Source organism: Lynx rufus, unplaced genomic scaffold (genome assembly GCF_022079265.1).
Source record: "Lynx rufus isolate CCGP_SWC_20201006 ecotype Redwood Valley unplaced genomic scaffold, mLynRuf1.p SCAF_16, whole genome shotgun sequence".
Classification (NCBI taxonomy): Eukaryota; Metazoa; Chordata; class Mammalia; order Carnivora; family Felidae; genus Lynx; species Lynx rufus.
This window is the reverse complement of record NW_025814830.1, coordinates 10,300,527-10,326,202: the sequence shown is the minus strand read 5'-3', so window position 1 is coordinate 10,326,202 and position 25,676 is coordinate 10,300,527. Positions and strand designations below refer to the sequence as shown.

General features: G+C 51.7%; 1 protein-coding gene across 4 annotated transcripts in view; it reads right to left on the bottom strand.

The window, feature by feature from the left end:
* Window positions 1-25,568, bottom strand: part of CUNH19orf47 (chromosome unknown C19orf47 homolog) — a 36,328-nt gene extending 10,760 nt beyond the window's left edge. The window contains exons 1-10 of one of the 4 annotated variants that reach the window (XM_047078042.1): window positions 25,489-25,568; window positions 24,032-24,138; window positions 21,395-21,446; window positions 16,821-16,908; window positions 16,549-16,663; window positions 14,610-14,691; window positions 10,245-10,382; window positions 7,113-7,265; window positions 5,674-5,744; window positions 2,228-4,024 (exon numbers count right to left, since the gene is read on the bottom strand). In XM_047078042.1, the coding sequence (XP_046933998.1) occupies window positions 3,530-4,024; window positions 5,674-5,744; window positions 7,113-7,265; window positions 10,245-10,382; window positions 14,610-14,691; window positions 16,549-16,663; window positions 16,821-16,908; window positions 21,395-21,413 (1,161 nt within the window). In that variant the 5' untranslated portion in view covers window positions 21,414-21,446; window positions 24,032-24,138; window positions 25,489-25,568 and the 3' untranslated portion in view covers window positions 2,228-3,529. Of the gene's footprint in view, window positions 1-2,204; window positions 4,025-5,673; window positions 5,745-7,112; window positions 7,266-10,244; window positions 10,383-14,609; window positions 14,692-16,548; window positions 16,664-16,820; window positions 16,909-21,394; window positions 21,447-24,031; window positions 24,336-25,488 lie in introns of those variants that run through there. The other 3 variants (XM_047078046.1, XM_047078044.1, XM_047078043.1) reach the window with 3 other exon arrangements.
* Between the last annotated feature and the right edge of the window lie 108 nt (window positions 25,569-25,676).

The window sequence follows — 25,676 nt, the reverse complement described above, 5'->3', positions numbered from 1 at the left end:
TGCCTGTATATGTGTACTGTATGTTCCTCTGCCTGTATATATATATGAGTGTGTGTGTGTAAACTTTTCACCATAAAGCCTTTGGAATCTTGAACCATATGAAAGTATTCTGCTCAAAAAAAAAAAACTTAATAGAGGGGCACCTGGGTGGCTCAGTCAGCTGGGCTTCCGACGTCAGCTCAGGTCATGATCTCACAGCTTGTGGGTTCAGGCCCCACGTTGGGTTCTGTGCTGAAGCTCAGAACCTGGAGCCTGCTTCAGATTCTGTGTCTCCCTCTCTCTCTACCCCTCCCCCACCATTCATGCTCTGTCTCTCTCTCTCTCTCAAAAATAAATAAACATTAAAAAAAAAAATACTTAATAGAACCAGAGGAAAAATAACACACTTCTGTGGGTCCCAGATGCTGGGGTTGGTTTGGGGGAATCACCAAGTCAAACAGTGGGGACACATACTGTGGCTCTGGAGCAGCTAGGAGGCATAGGGGGTGTCTGGTCTGGCCCACCCAGCACACGGTGGCAGGAGGGGGCATGACTCTCATGGGCCACAGCATCCCAAAGCTGCAAATGCTTTTCACAACAAGTTGATTGGGTGGGGGGGACATGTACATGTAAATAACTCGAGAAAATCCAAAACTACTATCCTAGGACCCCACCCTCCCCTTTCCAAAAGGTCCTTGTTTCAAACCCACAATCAGCACAAGGTAGGGCTTACGGAGCGAGGTTCCTGGTAGGCTCCCTGACCTGCCACTTGCCAGCTGGGTGAGATGCGGGGCAGCTTACTCCCCTCTGGGCCTCCATAAAGAGCCACAGTGACGTGACTATCCTCACGCAGGTGAGCCTTTAGTGGGTAAGTGAGCGACACGTGTTTTTTACATCATTGCACATCAAGAAATTATCCAGTGCTCTTAAATTTAGTAACCGGAACTTTTCCTCTGAACCTTGGCAGTTGCTAGAATTGTCCATGAGGTGGAACCAGAGGAAATGACTGGGGAAAAAAACCCCAAGAGTTGAAGAGCAGCAGGGAAAGCATAGGGCGTGTGAGCCCCTCCCTGTGGCGCCACCACAAGGGTGCAGCCTCCGGAATCACCGCTGCCAACAGCTGCTGTCCTTCTGAGGTACGACCTCCTACAGTCCCCCCAAAAGGTCTAGCCTTAGCCCTCCCTACCGTGTCCTTCACACTGAAGCCCCACCCTTCACACCCAGGCCCTGTGCTTGGCTCGCTGCCCAACACACAGTAGCCCCCGACACGACACAACCGAAACACTACAAATAGACAATCAGCTCAGGAAGATGACACAGATGTGGGGACGATGGTGATGATGGTTATATGACGGTGTGAATATACTTAATGCCACTGGACAGGATGCTCACTTTAAGATGGTTAAGATCGTCAAGTTTACGTTAGGTTTATTTTATCACAATAAAAAAAAAACAGGTGACGTCTAATCTCATGCTCACCTGCTCTTAGGCCTCCCAACCCCCAGACCACGCCCGCGAATCCTATCAGTCCTGGTCTCTAAATGGGAAAAGGGCCCCCAATTCCCATCTGGGCCCTCTCCTGTCTCTATGCTCCCTTCAGGCTGGTGTCGCTCCTCGAAGCTCCCCGGGTGGCCCCCTCAAGCCCCAGCGGCCACGTGCCCTCCCACCCCCGCTCCTCTACCCCCAGCCTCCTGGTTTCCACAAACGGCACCTCTGGCTAGATGCTCCGGTGTCGAGGTGACCCCTGCTCCCCGCACCCCAGCTTCCCATCCATCCACGCTGCCCGCTGCTCCACCGAAGCCCACTCACCTTCCTCCTCCCCACGCGTCACCCCACACCACCTTCCTTTCTTGCCCCAGTTCCTGTACGGCTGCCTCCCGACAATTTATCCTCCTCACAGGGGCCAAAGCCACCTTCACAAAAGGCAATTCAGACCATCCCTTGCTGGCTTTACCCTCCCCAACTTCTCAGGGCGTAGGGAAGATGTCCAATTCCTCACCATGAATCACAAAGCCCTAAGTCACCTGGTCCCCGCCCACCTGCCCCCACCTGTGCTACATGGCAGGCTCCTCATTCAGCCCCTGGCTCCCCTGACGCCTGACGGCCCCCTGGCCTCTCCCTGCTCCTCGCTCAACCTCTGCCCTGGCCTTGTCTTCGGCCGAACACTCTCCTCCTGCACTTCACGCAGCCGCTTCTGATCGTTCCCGGCTCAGCCCTTGCCTCACCTCCTCTTAAAAGGCCTTCTTACCCCCAACTTCTGAAGAGGCCTTGGTCGCCTCTGGTCCTCACTCCCATTCTTCCGACAGCATGATCACTTTACCGCCATCTCCCTGGCCAGAGAGGTCAGCCGTGCTGGCAGGAGCTTGTCTGCCTTGCTCCCAACGGATCCCTAGCTCCTCAAACAGGCCTGGCACAGGGTAGGGGCTGTGCAGCAGTGAATGGGTGTGTGATCAAATCGGCAGGAGCTGCCTCACCAGGAAGCCAGCAATCTGGAAAGCTGCCAACAGGCAGAATGGCAGGCACAGGTGAAATATACGGTGGGGGGACAGACACAGAGGCAGGACCACCGCAGTGGGTTGATGGGGAGAGGAAGCCCAACTGAACGGGGACCGTGACCATTACTCCCTTCCACTGGGGGCCTGCAGCAAAGACATGGCCCACGTGGAGCCTTGACCTTCAGAGACAGAGCCCAACCCCTCACTGGCACCCCCACCCACATTGTGCTTTGTGTGAAAAACAACCCTGTGACTCACCCTGAAGGAGGGGAGGGAAACAGTTTGAAAGCCACAAAAATATATTAAAACAGCTGTTTTCTTCTCTCTCGGCACTGGCCTCCCTTCCCGGTGACCCTTGCTCGCCACCCGCCACAGGCTTTCAGAGAAAAAGACGCCCAGGGCCGGAAAACAGAGGGGCCCTGCTGCAGCCCAGGGTCTGGGAGCGAGGGCGGCTAACAGTCTCTACAGGCTCGACGCCACCGTCGACGGGGCCGCTGGGAGGCCGGAGGCGCAGGAGGGTCAGGCAGGACGCAGCGCACAGTCGGGCCTTGCCACAGGGACAGAAAACAGAAGAGAAATGAACAGCATGAAGAGAGGGAGAGACCGAGAAGTTAAAGTAGCATGGGGACGGGGCAGAGGGGCGAGGGGAAGTCGGGAAGTCGGCCCCTCCAGGTGACACCCGCTCTGGGGGACTGGAAGGCTGAGGAGCTGGGGCTGAGGCAGCAGATGCTGCTGAGAGGCAGGAAGGGGAATGGGGGAGGGAAAAGGGCACTTGGCTCTGGGAGAGGTAGAGGAGTGTGCCCTGCCAAGGCCACAGTCAGAGAGGAGAGAACAGAGGACGTGAGAGAAAGGAAAGACCGGAGCGGCAAGGCCAGGTCACAACGACCATCTCAGACTCAGAAAACTGGGGTGAGTCCCCAGAAAGCTCGGGCCGGCTCCAATGCCGAGGGAGACAAGCAGTGTCATCCAGAAGCCGGCAGAGGGTTGGGCGCGCCCTCACTGGAGCCTCTGCCGGAGCCAGGAGCCTGGAGAGGGGACTGCGCCCCGCCCAGAGGCTAGAAGGTCCTGCGGCCCAGTCTTTTGAACACGCTCACTGTGCCCGCATGGTCCATCTGGGCACCCAGGCCCTCGCTGGAGCTGTTCCCCCGGGGCCCCACCAGAGTCCTCTTAATGGTGACCTTGACCTCGGCTGAGGACTTACTCTTGGTGCTCGTGACCTGGCTGTCCTGGGCCTCAGGCACAAGGGCAGCCTTGCCCAGTCTCTGGATGATGCTGCCTTTGGACAGGGACTCTGGCTTCCTCTCGAGTCCAGGGCGTGAGGAAAGGGCCAGACGCCGCAGTGTTGGGGTGGCAGCCGTTGTGGCCGAACTTGTGGCCTTAGCTTTGACAGTCAGTGCTGGCTGGGGACTGGACTTGGCTGGGCCCCGGCCCAGCTTCTTCAGGACCCCGGCATACTGCAGGACAGAGCTGCTGCTGTCATTGTCGCTGTCCCAAGCCAGATCCTCGTCCATCTCTGGGGTGGCCCCCAGGCGGCTGAAGACTCCTGTGGGCTGCAGGGGTCAGAGACGGGACAAGTGAGCCATGTAGTCACTCAACATGCATGCACGGAGAGCTGCCCCACCTGTGCCTGGCCTCATTGGGAGAAATCCCCAACAGTGGCACGCTACACAGTGATGAGAGCCACGACAGGGGAGATTCAGGGACCTGGTGGGGCCCAGAGAAGACTCCTGACCTTGGCTGAAGTTCGGGAGAGACTCCCTGGACAAGAGACCTCAGAGATGAGATCTGAAAGTAACGGCAGGTGGGTCTAATAAAGAAGGGGGGAGAGAGAAGACGGAGAGAAGACCATTTGCAGAGATCTGCAGGAGAACATGAGAGAAGAAAAATTTGCTCATTCACTCAACAGACATTTCCTGAGTCCCGACTGTCCCTGGCCCCGTGCTGGGTGGTGCTGGGGAAACAGTGGTGACTAAGCACAGCCTTGGCCCTGCCCTCAGGGGGCTCCCAGTCCAGTGGGGAAGACAGACCTGGCATGGGAAATGACACCCAATGATTCCCTAATTACGACAGTGGTGGGTTCTCTGGAAGAGATGGGAGCACAGGTGGACAGGAGACAGGGAGGCCTCGACCCCTCTCGACTTCAGGGGTGCTTTCTCCGAGGTACTGATGTTTAAGCCAGGCCCTCAAGGATGAATCAGCAGAGAAAAGAGCAAGGGCTAAGTCCCCAAGGCAGGAATAGGAATCATACTGATGGAGCACTCGCTCTGTGCCAAGCTCTTTACACGGCTACATCCTCAAGCCACACGATCCTGAGTGTTATTATCCCGCTCGTGATAAGACTCTAAGAAGTGAGGGAAAGGTTGGGTAAGCCCTGGCAAGCGAGGGCTGGAGAGGCAGGAAACGCAGCTGGGGAGCTCCGGAGCAGTTAGTCAAAGGTGACACTTAAAGAGTGCCTGCTGTGCACCAGACACCCCCAGCACTGTGCAGGTGTGTGTCACTTAATCCTCACAAGCACCCCATGAGGTGTGCACTACACGGATAAGAAAGCTGAGGTACCAGGAGCTTAAGTGACGTGGCCAGAGCCACGCAGCCATGCAGCCAGGTGGTGACAGAGCTGGATTCATGCCGGGCAGGGCTCAGGCTGCGTGCTCCTAACACACACTGTCCCCGGGGCCCGCGGGACTGCAGGCCAAGGCAAGGAGGGTGGCGTTCATCCTGACCAAGGTGAAAGCGTCTGGTGGGGGGTGGGTGGCCTGTCCTGTGGGTGGCACACACTGCTGCTATGGGGGGAGGGGCAGAAGGGGGTTCACAGGAGCTGCAGACCAGTTAGGAGGCCACCGCCCTATCCAGACAGGGAAAAGTGGCAGAGAAGGGAAGACAGACGGAGCCATCACTAGAGCCTGCCCGGAATGGGGCACTGGGGTGTCCCTGAGACGGGGCCCGGGAGGGGAGTTACTCTGGGGGAAGATGCCGAGGCCAGTCTGGGACATCTGGTGGGAGGACCCAAGGGCAGCATTCAGGAGTTGGCCAGACCCCGGGGGCTGGAAATCAGTAGAGACGTTGAGGTGCAAAGAACGGAACGGAGACTGTTAAGACAGGGGAGGCGGCCCAGGGAGTACGAGGGGCTGGATGTGGGATCAACACCCGCAGGAAGACAAGAATCAGAGAACCCCAACTGGCTTCCCCGTTTCCAACTCACTTTATTCCCTGTTGTCGTGTCTGCCTTGGTCTCGGCGCCGAGGCGGTCGAACACGGACGTCCTGTGGAGACCTGGGAGGGAAGTGAGCCCTCAGCCAGCACCAACTGAGCCACGCGCGGAGCTTGGGCCCGGCCGAGCATCATGCATCGTGCAGACAAGGGAGGGGAGATGCGGCCCAGGCCCAGGCAGCTCCGGTCCAGGCAGGCACGACTCTGTGTCTGAGCGCTGGCTGACACGGACCTGACTCACATGTTTCTGGCTAGTGCCAAATGTGGGAAAGATCCACTAAAATTGACCCTTGGGCTCCTGGAAACTTTGCACGAGTTCGTGAACGTGTGCGGGAAGAGTTCTAAATCCCTACTTGTTCCCTTCAGTCTTGTTCTGGGTCATGGGCCTCTGAGAGTCTGCTGAACGGATAAGCCCTCTCCCTAAATAACACCCTAAATAGCCATCAATGGGAGAATGTTTACTAAATCATGATATACGAATACGATGCAAATATTAAATTTAAATGACCGCTAAAAAGAACAAAGCAGAGGAGCACCTGGGTGGCTCAGTCGGTTAAGCGTCCAACTTTGGCTCAGGTCATGATCTCACGGTTTGTGGGTTCAAGCCCCATGCTGGGCCCTGTGCTAACAGCTCAGAGCCTGGAGCCTGCTTGGGATTCTGTGTCTCCCTCTCTCTCTGCCCCTCCCCCACTTGCACTTTTTTCTCACTCTCAAAAGTAAACATTTAAAATAAAAAAAGAATGAAGCACATCCACATGTATTTATGTGAAAAGATCGCAATAAAAGAATTCTAGAATAATACCTACAGGCTGCTGCTATTTGTGTTGAAATAGAAACAAACACCTCTCTATGTTTTTATATATAGATACACGCGTGCAAGTCCACAGGTGCCGGTCTGGAAAGGTTAATGACGGCGTGGGACACGGGAGTGAGGGGAAGAATGAGTTGACATCGCATACTCCTCTGCACCATACGAATGCTTTCCCCGTGGGAATGCGTGCAACATTCTAAAAGGAACACTGTGAGGAAGACCATCTCTGCACTACCAGACGCAAACCCCAGCTACGGACTGAACCTCAACCAGACTCCTCTGGCTCATGACGATGGTTCCCACCATTTTGGGCACCTGCCCTCAGCCAGACACGGACACCACTTTACAGTCAGGCAGTCATGGAATCCAAGCCCCTGCCCTTGGGGAAGAGGTGCCAGGTGAAGCACCTGCTACACTAACTGCAGGATGCGAAGGTGGAGGTGGTGATGTGCTCTCCTCCTCTATGGCCACCCTCACTGTCCCCTTGGTCCAAGGCCCCCTGGATCTCGTTAGAGCCCACTTCTTGGCCAATGCCCATAGGGCATGACCAACCCCGCACAAAGCAGCAAAAGGGAAAGGCAGTCTCCACACCAAAGCGTGTGCCCCCGCCAGCACAGTACCTTTTGCCGCCTGCTGCTGCTCCAGGATCTTACGGGTCCGGGGGGTGGTGCCTTTGGGCATGTTGATGATGTACTTCCCCTCCATCTCGGCAGTGACCCGGCGCCGCTTGGTGGGAACGGCCAGGCTCTCCTCTTCGCGGCGGGCCAGGGCTGCTGGGGAGGAGAGGGGTGGTGAGCACCTTCTGGGGTGGAATGTTCTCCTGGGGTGGGGGCTAGATGCCCAACGAAGGGCACAAATGTGCCCTTTATCTCCATACGTTCAAAGGACTGCAATCCCCTATCTTCCCAACCACCCCATCACCACTGACTCTGAACCACCAAGAAATTCAGAGGTCTGGGCACGACGGGGTTGCCAACGGTGCTCAGAATCCTCACGCTGTGGCGGGCCTCCCAGGCTCTCTCTGCCTCTGTCCCTGCCCCGAGCAGGCTGACTTCCCAGCCCAGTCAGGATCCCCTCAGAAGGGGAAACTGCTGGCTGATGGAAAAGTTCAAGAGCTCCAGCTAAGCAATGGTTTCACAGGTGTAATAATTTTTTTTAAATGAATCAAGCCGTATACTTGCAATTTGTATATCGTGCCTAAGTAAATTATATCTCAATTAGAAAAACAAAATCCCCTCGACACTCCCAGGCTCACCACTTTTTCAATACTTTAGAAATCAATTTAAACTTTCTTACTCATGACATCAATCAAAAGGCCAGAAGGGCACCTGGGTGGCTCAGTCGGCTAAGCATTTGACTTCAGCTCAGGTCATGATCTCATGGATCGTGAGTTCAAGACTTGCGTCAGGCTCTGTGCTAACAACGCGGAGCCTACTTGGGGTCCTCTACCCCCTTCTCTCTGCCCCTCCCCCGCCCCAAGAAGTAAAGGGTCCAAAGAAGGGGATGAGGCACTTCTAAACACACACGGCAAAAAGGGAGCATGTGCAATGGAGGTGGACAGAGCATGAAGGGGCTGGGCATCAGAATAACAAAGCCCCCTCCCTGGGCCTCAGTCTCCACTTGTGCCAAGATCTTTGCTGTGGGGGTGGGTCCGACAAAGGCAGGACAGTGGGGCAGACAGAAGGACAGCTTGGAAGCCCAAAGGCCAGGGTCCTATTCCCAGATTTCAAGCTGAGACCTGGAAGAGGAACAGAGGCCAAGCATAAAAGGTCTGTGAAGGAAGAATGTGCTGGGAGAAGGGAACATTGGGGCAGAAATACGACAGGAAGGAGCCTGGAAGGGACCTGGGGAGGGGAGCCAGGGAGAGACACAGGAGATGGACTCACGTTATGCACGACCTATAGGCCATGTGGGAAGATGACTTTGTTACTGGGACAATGGGAAGCCCTGGAGAGTTCTAGCTGAGTGTGAAAGGGTCAGGTTGAAGGTTTGAAAGGATCCTTCTGGCTGCTGAGAGAAAATGGTAGTTTCTTGACCTCTGACCCCTGCATCAAGCACAGGGCCCGGCACCAGTGCAGGCCTCAGTGAACATCTGTTAAAAAGGACTGAGACACTGGGGCGCCTGGGTGGCTCGGTCGGTTAAGCGTCCGACTTCGGCTCAGGTCATGATCTCACGGTCTGTAAGTTCGAGCCCCATGTCAGGCTCTGTGCTGACAGCTCAGAGCCTGAAGCCTGCTTCAGATTCTGTGTCTGCCTCTCTCTCTGCCCCTCCCCTGCTCATGCTCTGTCTCTGTCCGTCTCAAAAATAAATAAACGTTAAAAAAAAAATTTTTTTTTAATAAAAAAAATAATTAAAAAAAAAGGACTGAGACACTAACATTAACCACTCTGGCAACAACAGATGTTGGCGAGGATGCAGAGAAAGAGGATCTCTTTTGCACTGATGGTGGGAATGCAAGCTGGTGCAGCCACTCTGGAAAGCAGTCTGGAGGTTCCTCAAAAAAGTAAAAATAGAACTACCCTATGACCCAGCAACTGCACTAGTAGGTGTTTACTCAAGGGATACAGGTATGTTGTTTCAAAGGGGCACAAGCACCCCAATGTTTCTAGCAACACTATCAACAATAGCCAAAGTATGGAAAGGGCCCAAATGTCCATCGATGGATGAATGGATAAAGAAGACGGGGTAACTAGATATATATATAATGGAGTATTACTCGGCAATCAAAAAGAATGAAATCTTGCCATTTGCAACTACATGGATGGGACTACAGGGGATTATGCTAAGCGAAATTAGTCAGAGGAAAACAAATATCATATGACTTCACTCATATGAGGAATTTAAGATACAAAACAGATGAACATAAGGGAAGGGAAGCAAAAATAATATAAAAACAGGGAGGGGGACAAAACATAAGAGACTTATATAGAGAGAATACAGAGAGACTTATATAGAGAGGGTTATAGAATATAGGGTTATATAGAATATAGAGAATATATAGAATATAGAGAGACTTATATAGAGAGGGTTACTGGAGGGGTTGGGGGGGGTGGGCTAAATGGGGGAGGGGCATCAAGGAATCTACTCCCGAAATCATTGTTGCACTAGATGCTAACTTGGATGTAAATTTAAAAAATAAATAAATGATTAAAAAAAAAATGAGCCACCCATAGTCCACAGAGCTGTACTGTACGCTTAAGACTTAATTAAGGGGGTGACGTCAGGGGCGCCTGGGTGGCTCAGCGGGTTAAGCATCTGACTCAGTTTCGGCTCAGGTCAGGATCTGACAATTTGTGAGATCGAGCCTGCATCGGGCTCTGTGCTGAGAACACAGGGCTTGCTGGAGATTCTTTCTCTCCCTCTCTTTCTGCCTCCTCCCACTTGTTCTCTCTCTCTCTCAAAACAAATAAATAAACATTTAAAAAAAAAAAAAGAGGGTGACACCACATTAAGCATTCTTTCCGTAATAAAACAAAATAAAAAATTTAAAAAGACTGAACAGACCCCTGAGTGAGAACCGCCGTGCCCCTGTGCTGTTAAGCACACCACGTCCACAGCTTCCCACTGTCCCCATTCTATAGACTTGGAAAGCAAGGCACACAGAGGTACAGGGGCTTGACCAAATCCAAACGCTTTGGACACCCTGAGGCCTTCAAAGCACCATGAGATATTCGGAACGTGACCCCCAAATACCATCTGCCAACCCACACTCACCCCCAGCTCCTCCCGCCATCTGCCCAAACCCCCTCACCGGCAGCCTTGGCAGTCTTCGCTGCCATCTTGTTGGACACGGTGACTGAGATCTTGGAGGTGCTGGTGTCCGGCCGCCTCGGTGGAGTGCCGGGTGGGGAGTCACGGTTCAGACTGTTAGCAATCATTCGAGAGGCAGCTGCAGGGAGGAAAGGCGAGAGTCCCATCGTCCCTGGGATGGAGGCCAGGACACAGAAGACAAGCCTTGGGACTACATGGGGAAGGGGCAGCTGGGGTCCCCCTGTAGCTGCACTGCCATGATGGGGATGCTTGGGCGTAAGCCAGTCTAAACAGGAGCTAGCCCGCTCCTCACTGCCTGGGGGTCCTTCCTGAGGGCCTAGACCAGACTGGTTCCTGTCACTCTTCACCCAACAGTTACCCAGCCCTGTTCTGAGCTCCTCTCCCAGCTCCACTTCAGCCCAGCTGGTCTGGGGATCTTCTTCCCCCAGAAGTGTGCACCTTTTCAAAGCACATGCTGTTCCCTCTGCCTGGCATGCAGTTCCCTGAGTACCAACAGGCCTTCTCTGGCTCTTTACTCAGGTCTCCTCTCAGACAGCACCTCCTTAGAAAAAGCTTCCTGGACCTCTCCATCCCCTCTACCACCCTGACCCTACGCAAGGCTCTCTTTTTCTTCGTAGCCCTAATCGCTGCTTGACATCAAATTACACGTTTTTGTTTGCTGGTGGGCTCTCCCACGAGCATGCAAGCCCCATGAGAAGACAATGCCCGTTTATTTCTGTATCCCTAGTGCCTATCACAGCTTCTGGTGCTTTAGAGGTCCTCACGGAACATCTACTGGCAAAGATGAACACTATCACTGAAAATCCCAACATCCCTACCAGACAGATCTACTGCAAGCCAATTTTACAGACGAGGAAATGGTGACTCCAGGAGGGGATCACTCAGCCAGGTCCCTAAGCAGTGGTGGGTCCGGCTCCAGTTGGGCTGAGGGGAGATAAGCGGTAACCCCCTTCTGGGGATGGAGGATGGGGGTGAGGGCAGGCTCTGGCGCCCGTCTTCTGTGGAGCAGAAGGAGGGATTTCAGGGTGCGAGGTGGGAGCTACAGCATGCTCTAGAGGGTCAACCCCAGCATGGGAAGGACACGGGTCTTGTCTTCAGAACAGCTGGGTTTAGGGCACAGGTTTCAAAAGCTCTTGGGGAAGCCCTGCAGGGGAGGGAGGGGGTCTCCATGCCGTCCCTGCTTACCCTGCTTATACCACAGTCCCAGTAATCCCCAGACCCTCCACCAAGGGCTTTCAGATTTGGGTATTCCACCCTACCTACTCCCCAAAAGTCCTTTCTTTTTCTGCTATGTGCTCTCTCTCAAAACCTGCTCAAGTTCCCCACAATGACCCTCAATACGTTATCACAATTATATATTACTTGGTTGATTTTTTAAATTATAACTATAGCATACAGAAAAATACACCAAACCCACAGAGACCACTTAACAAAAAGTGAACTCCCACATACCCACCACCCAGGTCAAGAACTGGAGCCTTACTGTCACCCGGAAGTCTGGGGATTGGCCCTTCCCAGTCAGACCTCTTCCCTGCCCCTCACCAGAAAGAAATGGCCAGTTTTCAGCCCTGCTCACTCCCCTGGTAACGATCGGTATACACCCCTCCACAATTTCCCCAGGACATTTCTTCAGACAGCTCTGAAGCCGGATAGGGGTGGCTTTCTGACCAGCTGTAAACCACCTGGCTGCACAGAATCTGTCCTGGGATGATCGGGATGTTCTGCTACGAGAGGTAAGCAGCTGAGAGGCCCTGCCTCTTGCAGTGTACCCAGAGGGAGAGGTCTTGCTTAAAAGGGATAAGGCATATGATGTTTTATCACAACAGGTAAGCACCATCTGGGTGGAAGAAAAACAACTATCTTCGCCCTAACGAATTTGAACTGTAGTCAGGTGTCAGACACATAGATACAGACATGGTATTCAAAGGTGTATATCATAAAGTGTATAGAAGCGAGTGTACCAGGAATGCTTTTCTGAAACATTCTTCCCCACCCCTTTCCTTCTTTGCCTGCTTCCTCTATTCCTAACTGCCTATTTTCTCCACGAGCATTTTTGTTAGTTTTAATTTTTTTAACTTGTTTGACACTAAGACATTCAAAAAAGGTATAAAAATAACATACTATCTGATTTCACTTATGTACATTTGAAAGACGAGCAAAAAGACTAAAAAAATAGATCATCAATGCTGTTAGAAATCAGGGTCAATAAGGGGCACCTGGGTGGCTCAGTGGGTTAAGCGTCCGGCTCTTGGTTTTGGCTCAGCTCACGATCTCACAGTTTCGTGGGTTCAGGCCCCATGTCAGACTCTGCGCTGGTAGTGCGTAGCCTGCTTGGGATTCTCTCTCTCCGCCCCTCCCCCACTCACACTGTCTGTCTCTCTCAAAATAAATAAATAAACTTAAAAAAAAAAAAAAAAAAAGACATCAAGGTAATGGGTACCCTGGAGAGGAGGGGCGGGTAGTGATGCTGGTCATGTTTCAGTTTCTGGATTTGGAGGCTGCTGGCTACACGAGTGTTGCACTTGTGAAAAGTGATTCGGCTGTACCTTTATGATTGGAACCCTTTCCTGTGTGTAAGTTGAGGAAGACTGCTGCAGAAAAGAACACCAATTTTTTCAGCCTCCCTCTGTCCATGCCTTTGGGTAGGCACTGCCCACACTGATTCTGGGCTTAGCCACGTGACTGACTTTGGCCAATGAGGCAAGAGCAACTGTTATACAGGCAAAAGCTTAAGAGGTGCCTTGCACACTGGGGTCTGCCCTCTTATGCTGTTCTGGAGAGCCCTGCAATCAGCACTGCGTGGACAAGCCTAGGCTAGCCTGCTGCAAAATGAGAGACATGTGGCCAAGTCACCTCTGTTGGCCCAGATGACATCAAGCCAACCATCAGACGTGTGAGTGAGGCCATCCTAGATCACCCAGCCTCAACCAAACTGCCAGGTGACCACTGAGATCAGCTGAGCTGACCCAGAGCAGAAGTGACCAGCCATGTCATAAAATCACGAGAGATATGGGGCACCAAGGCGGCTCAGTCGGTTGAGTGTCCAGCTTTGGCTCAGGTCATGATCTCACAGTTTGTGAGTTCAAGCCCCGCGTCGGGCTCTGTGCTGACAGCTCAGAGCCTGGAGCCTGTTTCGGATTCTGTGTCTCCCTCTCTCTCTGCTCCTCCCCTACTCGTGCTCTCTCTCTCTCTCTCTCTCTCAAAAATAAATAAAACATTTAAAAAAAAAATCACGAGAGATAAAAGCTTGTATTTTAAACCAGTTTGGGGCTTGTTAAGCTAATATGCATACTAAATTTCTAAAGTTTATTTTTCTTAAAAAAGGTACCACACTGCTAAAAAATCAAATGTATAAATACCATTCTCACCATCTACGGATTCCATATTTGCAAATTCGCCTATTCACTATAATTGATTTCTAACCCCAAAACCAGTATTTGTGGTGCTTTTGCTGCCATTCACAGCCATGCGGTGAACAGTGAAACACTCGAGTCACCCAACACACACTCCCAACTGAAGTTGGGGACTCTCTGCCTTCAGCTCTCACGGTAAACAAGTATCCTTCTCACGGTCTATTTTGTATCCCCTTTTTACACTTTTGTGCTTTTGGATAGTGATTTTGCTGTTTAAAATGGCGCCCAAGCATAGTGACAACGTGCTTTCTCATATTCCCAGGTGATGTGCCTTATGGAGAAAATACATGTTAGATTAGCTTCGTCCAGGCAGGAGTCACAGTGCTGTTGGCTGTGAGCTTGATGTTAATGTATCAACAATGTATTACAAGTAAAAGGTCTCTAAACAGAAATACACATAAAATAAGATCTGTGTCGAGGAGCCTGGGTGGCTCAGTCGGTTGAGCGTCCAACTTCGGCTCAGGTCATGATCTCACGGCTCGTGAGTTCAAGCCCCGCGTCGGGCTCTGTGCAGACAGCTCAGAGCCTAGAGCCTGCTTCTGCTTCTGTCTCCCTCTCTCTCTGCCCTTAACCCACTCGCATTCTGTCTCTGTCTCTCTCAAAAATAAATAAACATTAAAAGAAAATAATAATAAGATCTGTTAATCAACTGACAAAAATGTTGTGACTAGAGGCTTACAGGAACCTAACTTTGTACTTCCTCTTGAAGCAGTGACTCAATATTCACTAATTCAGTGGTCACAGTGACGTTATGGAGCAGAACTACCACCAACGAAAATCGACCGGACATATTGCCACCTCACTACCCAGACTATTTTTTTCCTAAGAGAACCTCAGATGGCTTTGTTTCACCTCTGCAGATTTCAGGTGTATCCCCTCTACAGCTGAAGCGTATGACTGAAGGAAAGGAACCCTGGGTAGATGGGACTCACCGCTAGAGGTGCCTCGGCGAATCTCGCCTGGGAGGGGGCTGGGGCTGCAGGGCACGGACTCAGTGGCAGCTTTGCACATGTCCTGTAAAAATATAAATAAATAAAATAATGGGACACCAGGGTGGCACAGTCGGTTATGCCTCAGACTTCGGCTCAGGTCATGATCTCACGGTTCGTGAGTTCGAGCCCCACGTCGGGCTCTGTGCTGACAGCTTGGAGCCTGAAGCCTGCTTCGGATTCTGTTGTCTCTCTCTCCCTCTCTCTCTCTCTCTGTCTCTCTCTCTCTCTCTCTGCCCCACCGCATTTGTGCTCTCTGTCTCTCAAAAATAAATAAACATTAAAAAAAAAAAAAAGGTGCCTGGGATACCATGCGGACAAGGATAATCTGAGAAATCTGAGCAACATAGGGGGATCAGAGCCTGAACTGCTACAGAAAAGAGTTCAAAACATTTCACTCCTGACCATGAGAAAGCATCAGACAAACCCAAACGGAGAGACGTTCTACAAAACAACTGACCAGTACTCTTCAAAACTGTCAAGGTCATCGAACATTATCTGGGAAGACTATGAAACTGGTATAAATCAACGGGGACTTAAGAGACAGAAAGAGACATAAATAAATGCAATGTGGTATATGAAACAGAGAGAGGACTTTAATACAAGAACTGATAAGATCCAAGTAGTCTGTATTTTTGTTAATAGCAGTGTCCTGATGTTTATTTCTTAGTTTTGACAAATGGACCGTGGTTACTACGAATGTTAACATTAAGGGAAGCTGGGTGAAGGAGACACAGAAACTTTCTGTACTGCTGTCGGAACTTTTCTGTAAATCTAAAATCATTCCCAAATTTAAAAGTTTCAAGAAAAAAAAAAAAAAGTGTTGCCCAGTGACCTTCTCTGTGATAACTCAAGTCCCTGACGTGAGAAAGCCATCACGGCGGGGGCCTGGCTGGCTGGACAGGTGAAGGCCCGTCCCTGGGTGGGGGAAGCAGCTACCATTTGGTAAAGTGGGGAGTCTGAGAGCACCGCTCTAGAGCCAGTTTCCTTCTCAGTCAAGTGGAGTGAGCAGGAAATGAGTTAAAATGGATGAAGGATGGAGACAGCACCTGGCAGGCTACGGTAAGCGCTAGGTAAATGTCAGCTATCAAAGCTCAACAAGCTCTTCATTCCCAGTGTGGACCTAGGTGCCACATACTATCTGGTAGGTGGCCACAGCAGGAGTGGTGTGGGAGAAGCCTGTTTCAGAAGATTCAGGGAAGTGAAGATCACTAGTCTAGGGTCACCGTAAGTGGAGGGGCCGAGAATGGAACAGCCATGTTGTTGGCCAAGTCAGCACCTGGGTCCTAAGCGGGGAGCTCCTGTCCTGGGGACAGACAAGAATCCTGCTAATGGTGTTATTATCACGGGGAAGAGGAGAATTAGTAATGGTAATAGAGAGCCTTTACTGAGGCCCTACTGTTTACACTGTACTGGGGCTTTATTTAACGTAATACAACTACTTTGCAAGATAGGTCTGCCTATCTGCATTCTACAAATGGAGAGAGAGGGACGCCTGGGTGGCTCAGTCGGTTAAGCATCCGACTTAGGCTCAGGTCATGATCTCACAGCTCATGAGTTCAAGCCCCGCATTGGGCTCTCCACTGTCAGCACAGAGCCCGCTTCGAATCCTCTGTCCCTCTTTCTCACTGCCCTTCACCCTGTGTGTGCACTCTCTCTCTTTCTCTCAAAAATAAACATTTTTTTTTTTTTTAATGTTACAAATGGAGAAAGAAAGGCTCAGAGAGGTTAGGCAACATGCCCAGTGTCACACAACAAATGGTGCAGCCAGCCTTGGAGCTCAGGTCTGCCTGTCTTTGCCTCCAAGCCTCCGGCTGGCTCTGCTACCGCTGCTCCACCGCGCCCTAAACCCGGGGACCAAGGGGTGGGGTGGGACACCCACCTGGCGGTGCACCACCTTGGCATGCTTGAGGATGGCGATGATGTCGCCCACCACGGTCACGCCCAGCTCATTCATGATCTCTTTGTTGAGATCCAGCAGCATGCTCTTCTGGATCCTACAGGGGAGGGTGAGTGGTGAGGCCGCCGGTGCGCCAGGATGGAAGGGCCAGCCAGCTCCCATCTCCCCCCGCCCCCCCCCCAGGCTCCCCCCACCTCTCCCCGCCTCTCTCCGCCTCTCTCCAGGTTCAGCTCTGTCCCCTCGGGCCCCCTTACCTATTATCCACAAACATCACGGCGTAATTGACAGCAGGCCCGGGAGGAATGCCGGCTTCCTTAAAGAACTGGATCCACTCGGAAGTGGCTGAGGGGTGGACAGGGTTCATTATTCCCATTGTTCTCTCTAGAGAAGAGCGGCCGAAAAGCCACAACAGCAGCAGCTCCCACAAATTAAATGCTCACCGCATGCCAAGCCCTGGCTGAGCGCTTCACGCAGACAGTGGAACTAGGCCCGCGACAGCCCTGTGAGCTCAGCAGCATTAGGACTCCCACACTTGGCCAATGAGGCCACTGAGGCAGGGAGAGGTTGGGCAGCTGGCCTCAGGCCACATCGCTAACAGGAAGCAGAGTCCTCAACCCATGTGCTGCTGTACCGCCCTTCTTATAAGCTCTGCCCTGCCCTGGGATGTGACCCGCAGCGGTCGTCCCCATGCTTGGCCAGTGCCAGGTTTCAGGGAGCTGGGACTCTGCGTTCTCCGCCCTGGTCCCCATTGACAGGCCCAGCTCCAGGAGTGACGGGATCCACAGGTAAATGGGAAGAAGGGACACAGAGCTGGCCTGTGAGCGTCAATAAGGCCCTCTCCTCACTGTAGGAGCAGCAAGTACAGGCTTTGGAGCTTGGGTTGAAATTCTGGCTCTGCCACTTCCGGGCCAAGAGACAATGGGAGGTTAACGCCTGGTGTCTCAGTTTCCTCATCTGTGAATTTACGATAATACACTCAGTAAGTATTTATTGAGGACTGGCACAGGCCAGGTCCCATTCCAGCCACCGGGGATACCGCAAGGCACAAGACAACATCCCTTCCTTCATCGAGTTCGAATTCTAGTGATAACACTAACATCCTCAGATCACTGTGCAGACTCAATGAGAAAGTCCACATGAAGGGCCTTGAATGACACCTGGCCAGGGGACAACATCAACTCATAGCAGCTGCCATTATTAGTAGTAGTAGTATCATTGTTATTATTCTATTATTCTACCACCATTACCCAGGCCAAGGTCAAGACCAAGGAGGCACCCACCCATGAAAGTTTATTGTCTGGAAACTTCTTTGTTGGCCTCCTGGGTGTGACTTTCAAACTAGGTGTGGCCAATGTGTGTTAGATAAGATCACTAATTCCAAAAGATTTTTTTTTTCACATTTTAACACCTCTGAAACTAAGATCCACCTCAGAATCAATGGTGTGCCGTGGTTTTAACTGGTGAAACTTTTTCTCAAGGTATATAGCATGGCACCCAACAATCCATGCTATGTTAGATGAGAAGAAGTCTGCTACTGCTAGGCCCATTTTGCTTATCAGACAACTGAGCCTCGGAGTGGGGAAAGAGATTCCAGTCTTGGTGGCCATCCAGAACTCAGGCCAAGCCCAGGGACCACTCTTCTCCCAGGGAGGCCCCTGCCCACCTGGCCACAAGCCCATCTCCCCAGGACTGAGGCAGGTGAGGAGCTCATGCCCTCAGGACTCCCCCACCAGCCCAGAGAAGGGGGGCTTTTGCTGCCTTGCACAGGCACCATCCACCTGCCCAGGCATGGGGCCCTGGGTTCTGTTAGCCAAAAGCAGGCAACTTTGTCTAAATATCAAAAGGCACCACAAAATGATTCCATTTATATGAAATGGCTGGAACAGGTAAACATCTACAGAGAACTACAGAGACAGAAAGTAGATTAGTAGGGGCGCCTGGGTGGCTCAGTCGGTTAAGCGTCCGACTTCGGCTCAGGTCATGATCTCGCGGTCTGTGGGTTCGAGCCCCGCGTCGGGCTCTGTGCTAACAGCTCAGAGCCTGGAGCCTGTTTCAGATTCTGTGTCTCCCTCTCTCTCTGCCCCTCCCCTGTTCATGCTCTGTCTCTCTGTCTCAAAAATAAATAAACATTAAAAAAAAAAAAAAAAAGAAAGTAGATTAGTAGTTTTGAGAGGCCGATGAGGAAAAGAGAGTAACTTGACTATCAGTTAATGGGTATGGGCGTTTGGGAGGAGTGATGAAAAGGTTTTGAAATTGATTGTGATGATGGTTGTATAGCTCCATGGATAAAAACCACTGAGCGGGGGTGCCTGAGTGGTTCAGTCGGTTAAACATCCGACTCTTGATCTCAGTGTTGGGAGTTCAAGCCCCATGTTGAACTCCATGATAGGTGTGGAGCTTATTTAAAAACACAAAACCGGGGCACCTGGGTGGCGCAGTCGGTTAAGCGTCCGACTTCAGCTAGGTCACGATCTCGCGGTCCCTGAGTTCGAGCCCCGCATCAGGCTCTGGGCTGATGGCTCAGAGCCTGGAGCCTGTTTCCGATTCTGTGTCTCCCTCTCTCTCTGCCCCTCCCCCGTTCATGCTCTGTCTCTCTCTGTCCCAAAAATAAATAAACGTTGAAAAAAAAAAAAAACACAAAACCATTGAACTGTATAAAATGTGAATTGTATCTTAATTAAACTATTATTAAGGTTAGGGGGAGAGCCTGGGTGGTTCAGTCAGTTAAGCGTCTGACTCTTGAATTCGGCTCAGGTCATGATCCCAGCGTTGTGGGATCAAGCTTCACATCAGCTCCACGCTGAGTGTGGAGCCTGCTTAAGATTTTCTCTTTCTCTCTCTCTCTCTCTCTCTCTGTCCCTCTCCCCTGCTTACGCTGTCTCTAAAATTATTTTTTTAATTTTTTTAATGTTTATTCATTTTTGAAAGACAGACAGAAAGGGAGACAGAGTGTTAGTGGGGAAGGGGCAGTGAACTAGGGAGACACAGAATCTGAAGCAGGCTCCAGGCTCCCAGCTCTCAGCACAGAGCCCAAAGCGGGGCTCGAACTCACGAACCATGAGATCACGACCTGAGCCAAAGTTGGACCCTTAACCAACTGAGCCACCCAGGAGCCCCTCTCTCTAAAACTAATTTTTAAAAAATCTTATTAAGGAGGAAAAAGGTGCCACATCATTTGGGGGTAGCTAGCTGCCTGAAGCAGAAAGTCAAGGAACTGCCAACATCCCCACATCAGGTCCCCACCATCATCTTATGTCCTACTGAAGAGGAAAACATACTGCCAATAAAATGGCCATAAGCACCCCCATTTCCGAAATATTAAAGATGGGCAACAGCGTGGGTCATGGACTCAGTGAGGTATGGCTTGCTATACACACCAGGAGACATTCACTAGAATATTCACAGCAGTCTGTCTGTAACAGCCCCAACCCAGAAACAATGCAGTAGCCACGGACAGAGGCAGGTAAACAAAGGGCGGCCACTCACACAGTAAATACCACACAGCAGCGCAGAGGAGAGAACCACAGCTACACACGGCAACAGAGGGGATGCTCAGATGTTGTGTGGTACAGAAGAAGCCACACACAAGAGAACACAAGGCACGATTTCGTTCCCCCAAGTTCAAAACCAAAGTCTAAAGAATAGGAATATTCTCATTGGTGGTACGACTATAAAAGGCAAGGAGAAATGATCACAAAGATGAGATAATGGTTGATTCCATCTGGAGGAGCGAGGGGGTTGTGACTCGGATGGGCTCTGGGGAGGCTGGCAACATTGTATTTCTTGGCCTGGATGGTTCCTTTTTTTTTTTTTTTTTTTTTTTTTTTTTTTTTTTTTTAATTTTTATTTATTTTTGGGACAGAGAGAGAGAGAGAGCATGAACGGGGGAGGAGCAGAGAGAGAGGGAGACACAGAATCAGAAACAGGCTCCAGGCTCTGAGCCATCAGCCCAGAGCCTGACGCGGGGCTCGAACTCCCGGACCGCGAGATCGTGACCTGGCTGAAGTCGGCCGCCTAACCGACTGCGCCACCCAGGCGCCCCTGGATGGTTCCTTTTTAAAACGTTTGTATTGAACTAGAACATACACACATACAAGGGTACACATAGGTCGATAATTTTCACAAACCAACACACGCCTGTAGACCAGCACCCAGATCCAGAAATAAAACATTTCCAACATCCCAGAAGCCACGCCCACCCCCCCACCCCCCCACCAACTCCCTGTGTAGTGGCGTCTCGAGGGCAACCACCACCTTCTAATGGTACAGATTGGTTTGGGCTGTTTCTGTGCTTTACGTAAATGGAATCGTGAAGGATGTATTCCGATGTTCGCTTCTTAATTGCTCTTCCGACGTTTTATGTACTTTTCTAGATGTACAAATCTCAAAAAATTGCAAAGCTGCCAGCTGACCTCAGTGCTTGGGCAATCCCAAAATACGGGCTTAGAGAGAATACAGAGACACAGCTCATGAGAATAATAACGGCTAACATTTGTCAAGAACCATGCCCAAGATCTGATGTGCAACAAGCTCTCTACTCCTTACAACATCCTAGGATGTAAGGAACTGTTAGTATCTCCATTTTATAGGTGAGAAAACCCAGGCGCTGCTGGACTTCATGACACAAGTTCTTTAAGGCTAGACCATGCTGTCCAGAGGCCAACACACAGAGCGGAGAGGCCCTGGCCCCGCCTCCACGTTCCTCAGGGTACAGCTGTTCCTGCCAGTGACCGGGCCCTCCCTCCCCCACCTCGTCTCCCCTCACCAAGGTCATACCTCAACAAGGACAGTGGGGAGAGGGAGCCCAGAGACAAGACCACAGACTCACCCATAGTCACTGAGACCATTGTCTCCCTGGCCCTGGTGCTGCTCCCGGGAGCCTGGAAGACAGAACGAGGGGAGAAGGGCCCATGAGTCGCCACGGGCTGTGAGTGTACGTACGTCCCTCCCTTGCTGCCTGTCGGTGTGCCTGCCAGAGAAGCGTTCCTGGGCTGGGGGCTCACAGCCCAGGAATAGCCTGGAACAGCTGGCAGGAAGTCAGCCTGGGATAGAGCTGCCACCACAACTATCACTGCTGCCTGGGACAAGGCCCAGGGACGGCAAATGTCTGCAGCTCTGTTCCCACACACCTCAAAAGTTTCTGGCTGGAATGAGCAAGGAAAAGAAAGAAAAAGAAAACAAAAGACACCCCCGCTCAAGACTTTAACCATAACTAGTCAGCCATTCCCAAACTGCTTCCTGACAACCTACTATGCGCGTGGCACTATTCTAGGAGCTAAGGATACAGAGGGGAACAAAAACACAGAGTGTGGCATCTAGGTGGAGACTGGGGAGAGGCGAAGACAGAGAAGTAAACAGGCAGAACAGATAAGGATACGGTGAGTCAGAAAGCCTTCGGTGTCATGGAGAAAACCTGGAGGACCAGGAAGGGAGGGGCTGCAATTCTAAACAGGGGGAACAGGGGAGACCGTTCTACAGTGACATTCAGAGACCCGAAGAAGGTGGAGGAGCGAGCCACGTGGTCTTGTAGAGGAAGAGTGTTCTGGGAAAAGGGACAGCAAGTCCAGTGCCCTGAGGCAGGAGCCCATCTGGCATGTGAGGGGGACCGCACGCACGGAGCCGTTGAGACTGCGCTGCAGTGAGTGAGCGGAGGGGAGGAGGGTGGGGGAGCTGAGCGCAGACGGGTGGCCCACCGCCTCACGAGGGGCCTCGGAGGAGAAATGGGAAACCAGTGTCCACTTAGGTAAGACTGCAGGTGCCCGGAAGCTGTTAAAGACATACCAGCACCAACGGAGGAGACTTTCCCCTGAACATGAAGAGCAGGGCTGAAAGGAAACTAAAAGGGAAAAACTTCCTTGCCTGATGGGTCCACATTATCGGTCTCCAGGACCACTCGTCCCACGCTGCCCGGGCCCAAACCTCCCACTCAGCCCTCCTGTCCTTCTCCAGCCCTGCCCTCTCCTCCAGCCCCTCTGCCCTCTTCTACCCACCTCAGCCCCCGATTCTGATCCTTCTCCCTCACCCTTTCTCGGCGTCCTCCACAGTCTGCCCCTGAGCAGACTGTCCCCATTTTGACGGTACAGGAGAGACAGTAGAAGAGTAAGGGCGCTGGAACCAGACTGCAGGGTTCAAATCTGGCTCGGCCACATGCTAGCTGTGTGGTCTTAACAGGTTACTTCACTAGTCAACCTGGCGTCTTCATCTGTAAATAGGGACAGGGACGGTCCAGATGGTACTACCCTTGAAGGGCTGCTGTAAGGCCAGGCGAGTTTCTATGCACGGGGCACCTGCGGCAGTGCCTGTGCATTCCAACTGGTGCCTGTGCATTCCAACTGTCTAGAAGCAGTGGCTGTTCTTATCTCCCAGGGATCCCACCTTAGCCTGTCCTCTAACACCCAAGGGCTTTGCCTGCCCCCCTGGTTTTCCCACAGCAGGTCACCTGGGCCCAGAATGCTTTCTTATCCTGTCCTCCTGGCAAGCTCTCCTTCACTCTGCTTGCCTGGCCACCTGCTTTGTGAAGCTCTCCTGAAGTCACCAGATGTGAGACTCTCTCCTCTACCTCCAGCGAGGGTTCATCCTGACCACCTCTGGCTTTGGTTGCATGTCTTACTGATGAACGTGACCACAGACATCACTCTGCCCCGTACCTGACTGCTAAGATCTACTTTCCCCTCTGGATTTTGCCACTGGCCAAAGACCGCACAACCAGCATCTCTCAAAGAGCAGGGCATGGCAAGGGTTCGATATGTCAGACAGGAAAACAAATCTCATGTACCGAGCACTGACTATGCACCAGGACCGGAGCCAGGCATCGTGTCGACACCTCACAACCTCCTCATGACTGAGCACTATTATTAGCCCCATCTTAATCGATGAAAAAAAACCGACTCGTCGAGGTACAGTCATTTACCAAATGGCACATCTAGCAAGTGACTTTACTGGGATTTGAAAACAAGTTCTCCCGGATTCCAGGGCCCATTCAGTAGCTCTTGTTGAATGTTTCCTCGGCAGGCACTGAATATACACAGCTCAGTGTCTCCCCACAACCACCTGGGGAACAAAGTTAAAATGATCCCCATGTTTGTTTGTTTGAACGTTTTTTATTTTTGAGAGAGAGAGAGAGAGCGCGCAAGCAGTGGAGGGGCAGAGAGGGGGAGAGAGAATCCCAAGCAGGCTCCATACCATCAGCGCAGAGCCCGATGTGGGGCTCGAACCCATGAACCACGAGACCATGACCTGAGCTGAAATCTGGAATCGGACGCTTACCCCACTGAGCCACCCAGGCGCCCCTAAAACGATCCCCACGTTACAAACGAGAGTGGCAGGTCCGGGATCACACAGCAAATAACTATAAGCCAGGACTTGAACCCAAGTCAGTCCAATGACTATGAGTTAACACTGGTTGAGCGATTACTACAAGCCAGGCACTGTGCTCAGTCTTGGCAAGGTTCCAGTTAATGCTTACCAGAAGCCTTTGAGTACTGGTATCCTCTCCCTACAGCTGCAGAGGTCACCCTGCTGGACTCAATTGCCTCTCTCCTTCATTAAAAGCCCATCTCCAGCGCTGACTTTCTGAACAGTGAAAATTGGAACGTTAATAATAATAGAAAGTGACAATTCCCCAAACTCAAGAAATTACCATGTATCAGACTCCCTTGCTAAGCCCTTTTTTAAAAGGCTTGGACCTAAATCCTTTTACCACTTCTGAACCCTGACCCTGGGGCAAGTGGCTGAACCTTTCTGGATCTCACTTCCCCTCAACTCTAAAACAAGAAGGATAGGAGTATCTATTCTTACAGTGGTTAGAAGGATGAAGCAAGTTCATAAACACCAAGTGCTTACAACAACGCTTGGCAGGAGATAAGTGCTATGTACATACGCATTAAATAAATGCACCTTCGGTGAGCTAGAGAAAGGGTAGGACAGTCACTGACTTTTGTCAGTCCCGTGCCAAATGCAAGTGGAGAACAGAGTATAACTTGATAGGGTCCGTGGCATTGTGGAATCGCAAAGCACAGGTTATTTCAATCTCTTTCAGCTTCTGTCTACAATTTAATAGACTATTCTACTTCCGCTGCATTTTAGGTTAAGTTTTCCTTTTTTTCACAGCCAGCAATGCTGGTTTTCCATTAGTACAGCAATGCAAAATGTCCATCTCAAGTGAACTGACTGGAGGAAAATGCATTAGTGGTTTTAAAAAAAAAGAAAAACTTAAATCTAGGAGATCCGGCAAAATTGGTCAAATAGGAAGTGGCAGGGCGTCGATTTGCCCAATTCCAGATTCCAGTTTTTCCTATTGCTGTCTCTGGGCTTCCTCCAACCCTTTACTCCCTTGCAAGTCCCAGCTACACCGGTAACTCTCAGAGTCATTATTATCATAGTCCCAATACATGGAGCTCTTACTCAATACTGTACGAAGCCCTGTGTTAAGGGATTCACATGCACATTTCATTAGCATCCTCACAACGACTCTATGATATTGGTACTATTAGCCCTCGTTCTGCAGATAAGGAAAATGAGGTTCAGAGAGGTTAAGGCACAGGCTCACTGCCACAAAGCTGAGCTGGGACTTGAACCGAAATCTGCCGGCCTCCAATTTCATGCCCCCACACCCAGATCTTCCATGCCAAGCGCAAACATTTTCATCAGTACAGTACTAACAAAAGTATAGTACGAAGTGTGCAGTGTGCTAGGCGCTGAACTAGGGTCTCCAACATGCACGAGCTGAGCTCTCACTCCAACCCAGAGGGAGGATGCTATGCCAGATTCTGGCCCCCATTCTACAGAGGAGGAAACTGAGGTTCAGAGAAAGAAGTCGTTTGTCCGGGCCGCACAGCGACGCCGAGAATGACTCCAGAACCAGAACGCCATCCATCCCTTCCGCATCCGGCCCAGTCCCACCACCCATGGCCCGCGCCTCACCTGACCCTCCTTGCCCGCGCCCACTCGCGCCGCCCGCCCTCCCTCCCTGGCGGCGCCAACTGTCAGACCCTCCTCCCTCGGCCCGGCTGCCCGCCCCGGAAGCACCGCCCCCATCGCCGGAAGCCGGACCGACCGACCGCGGCCGCTCTAGCCCACCGGGCCGCCACCAGCGAGAGTGTGGCCGCAAC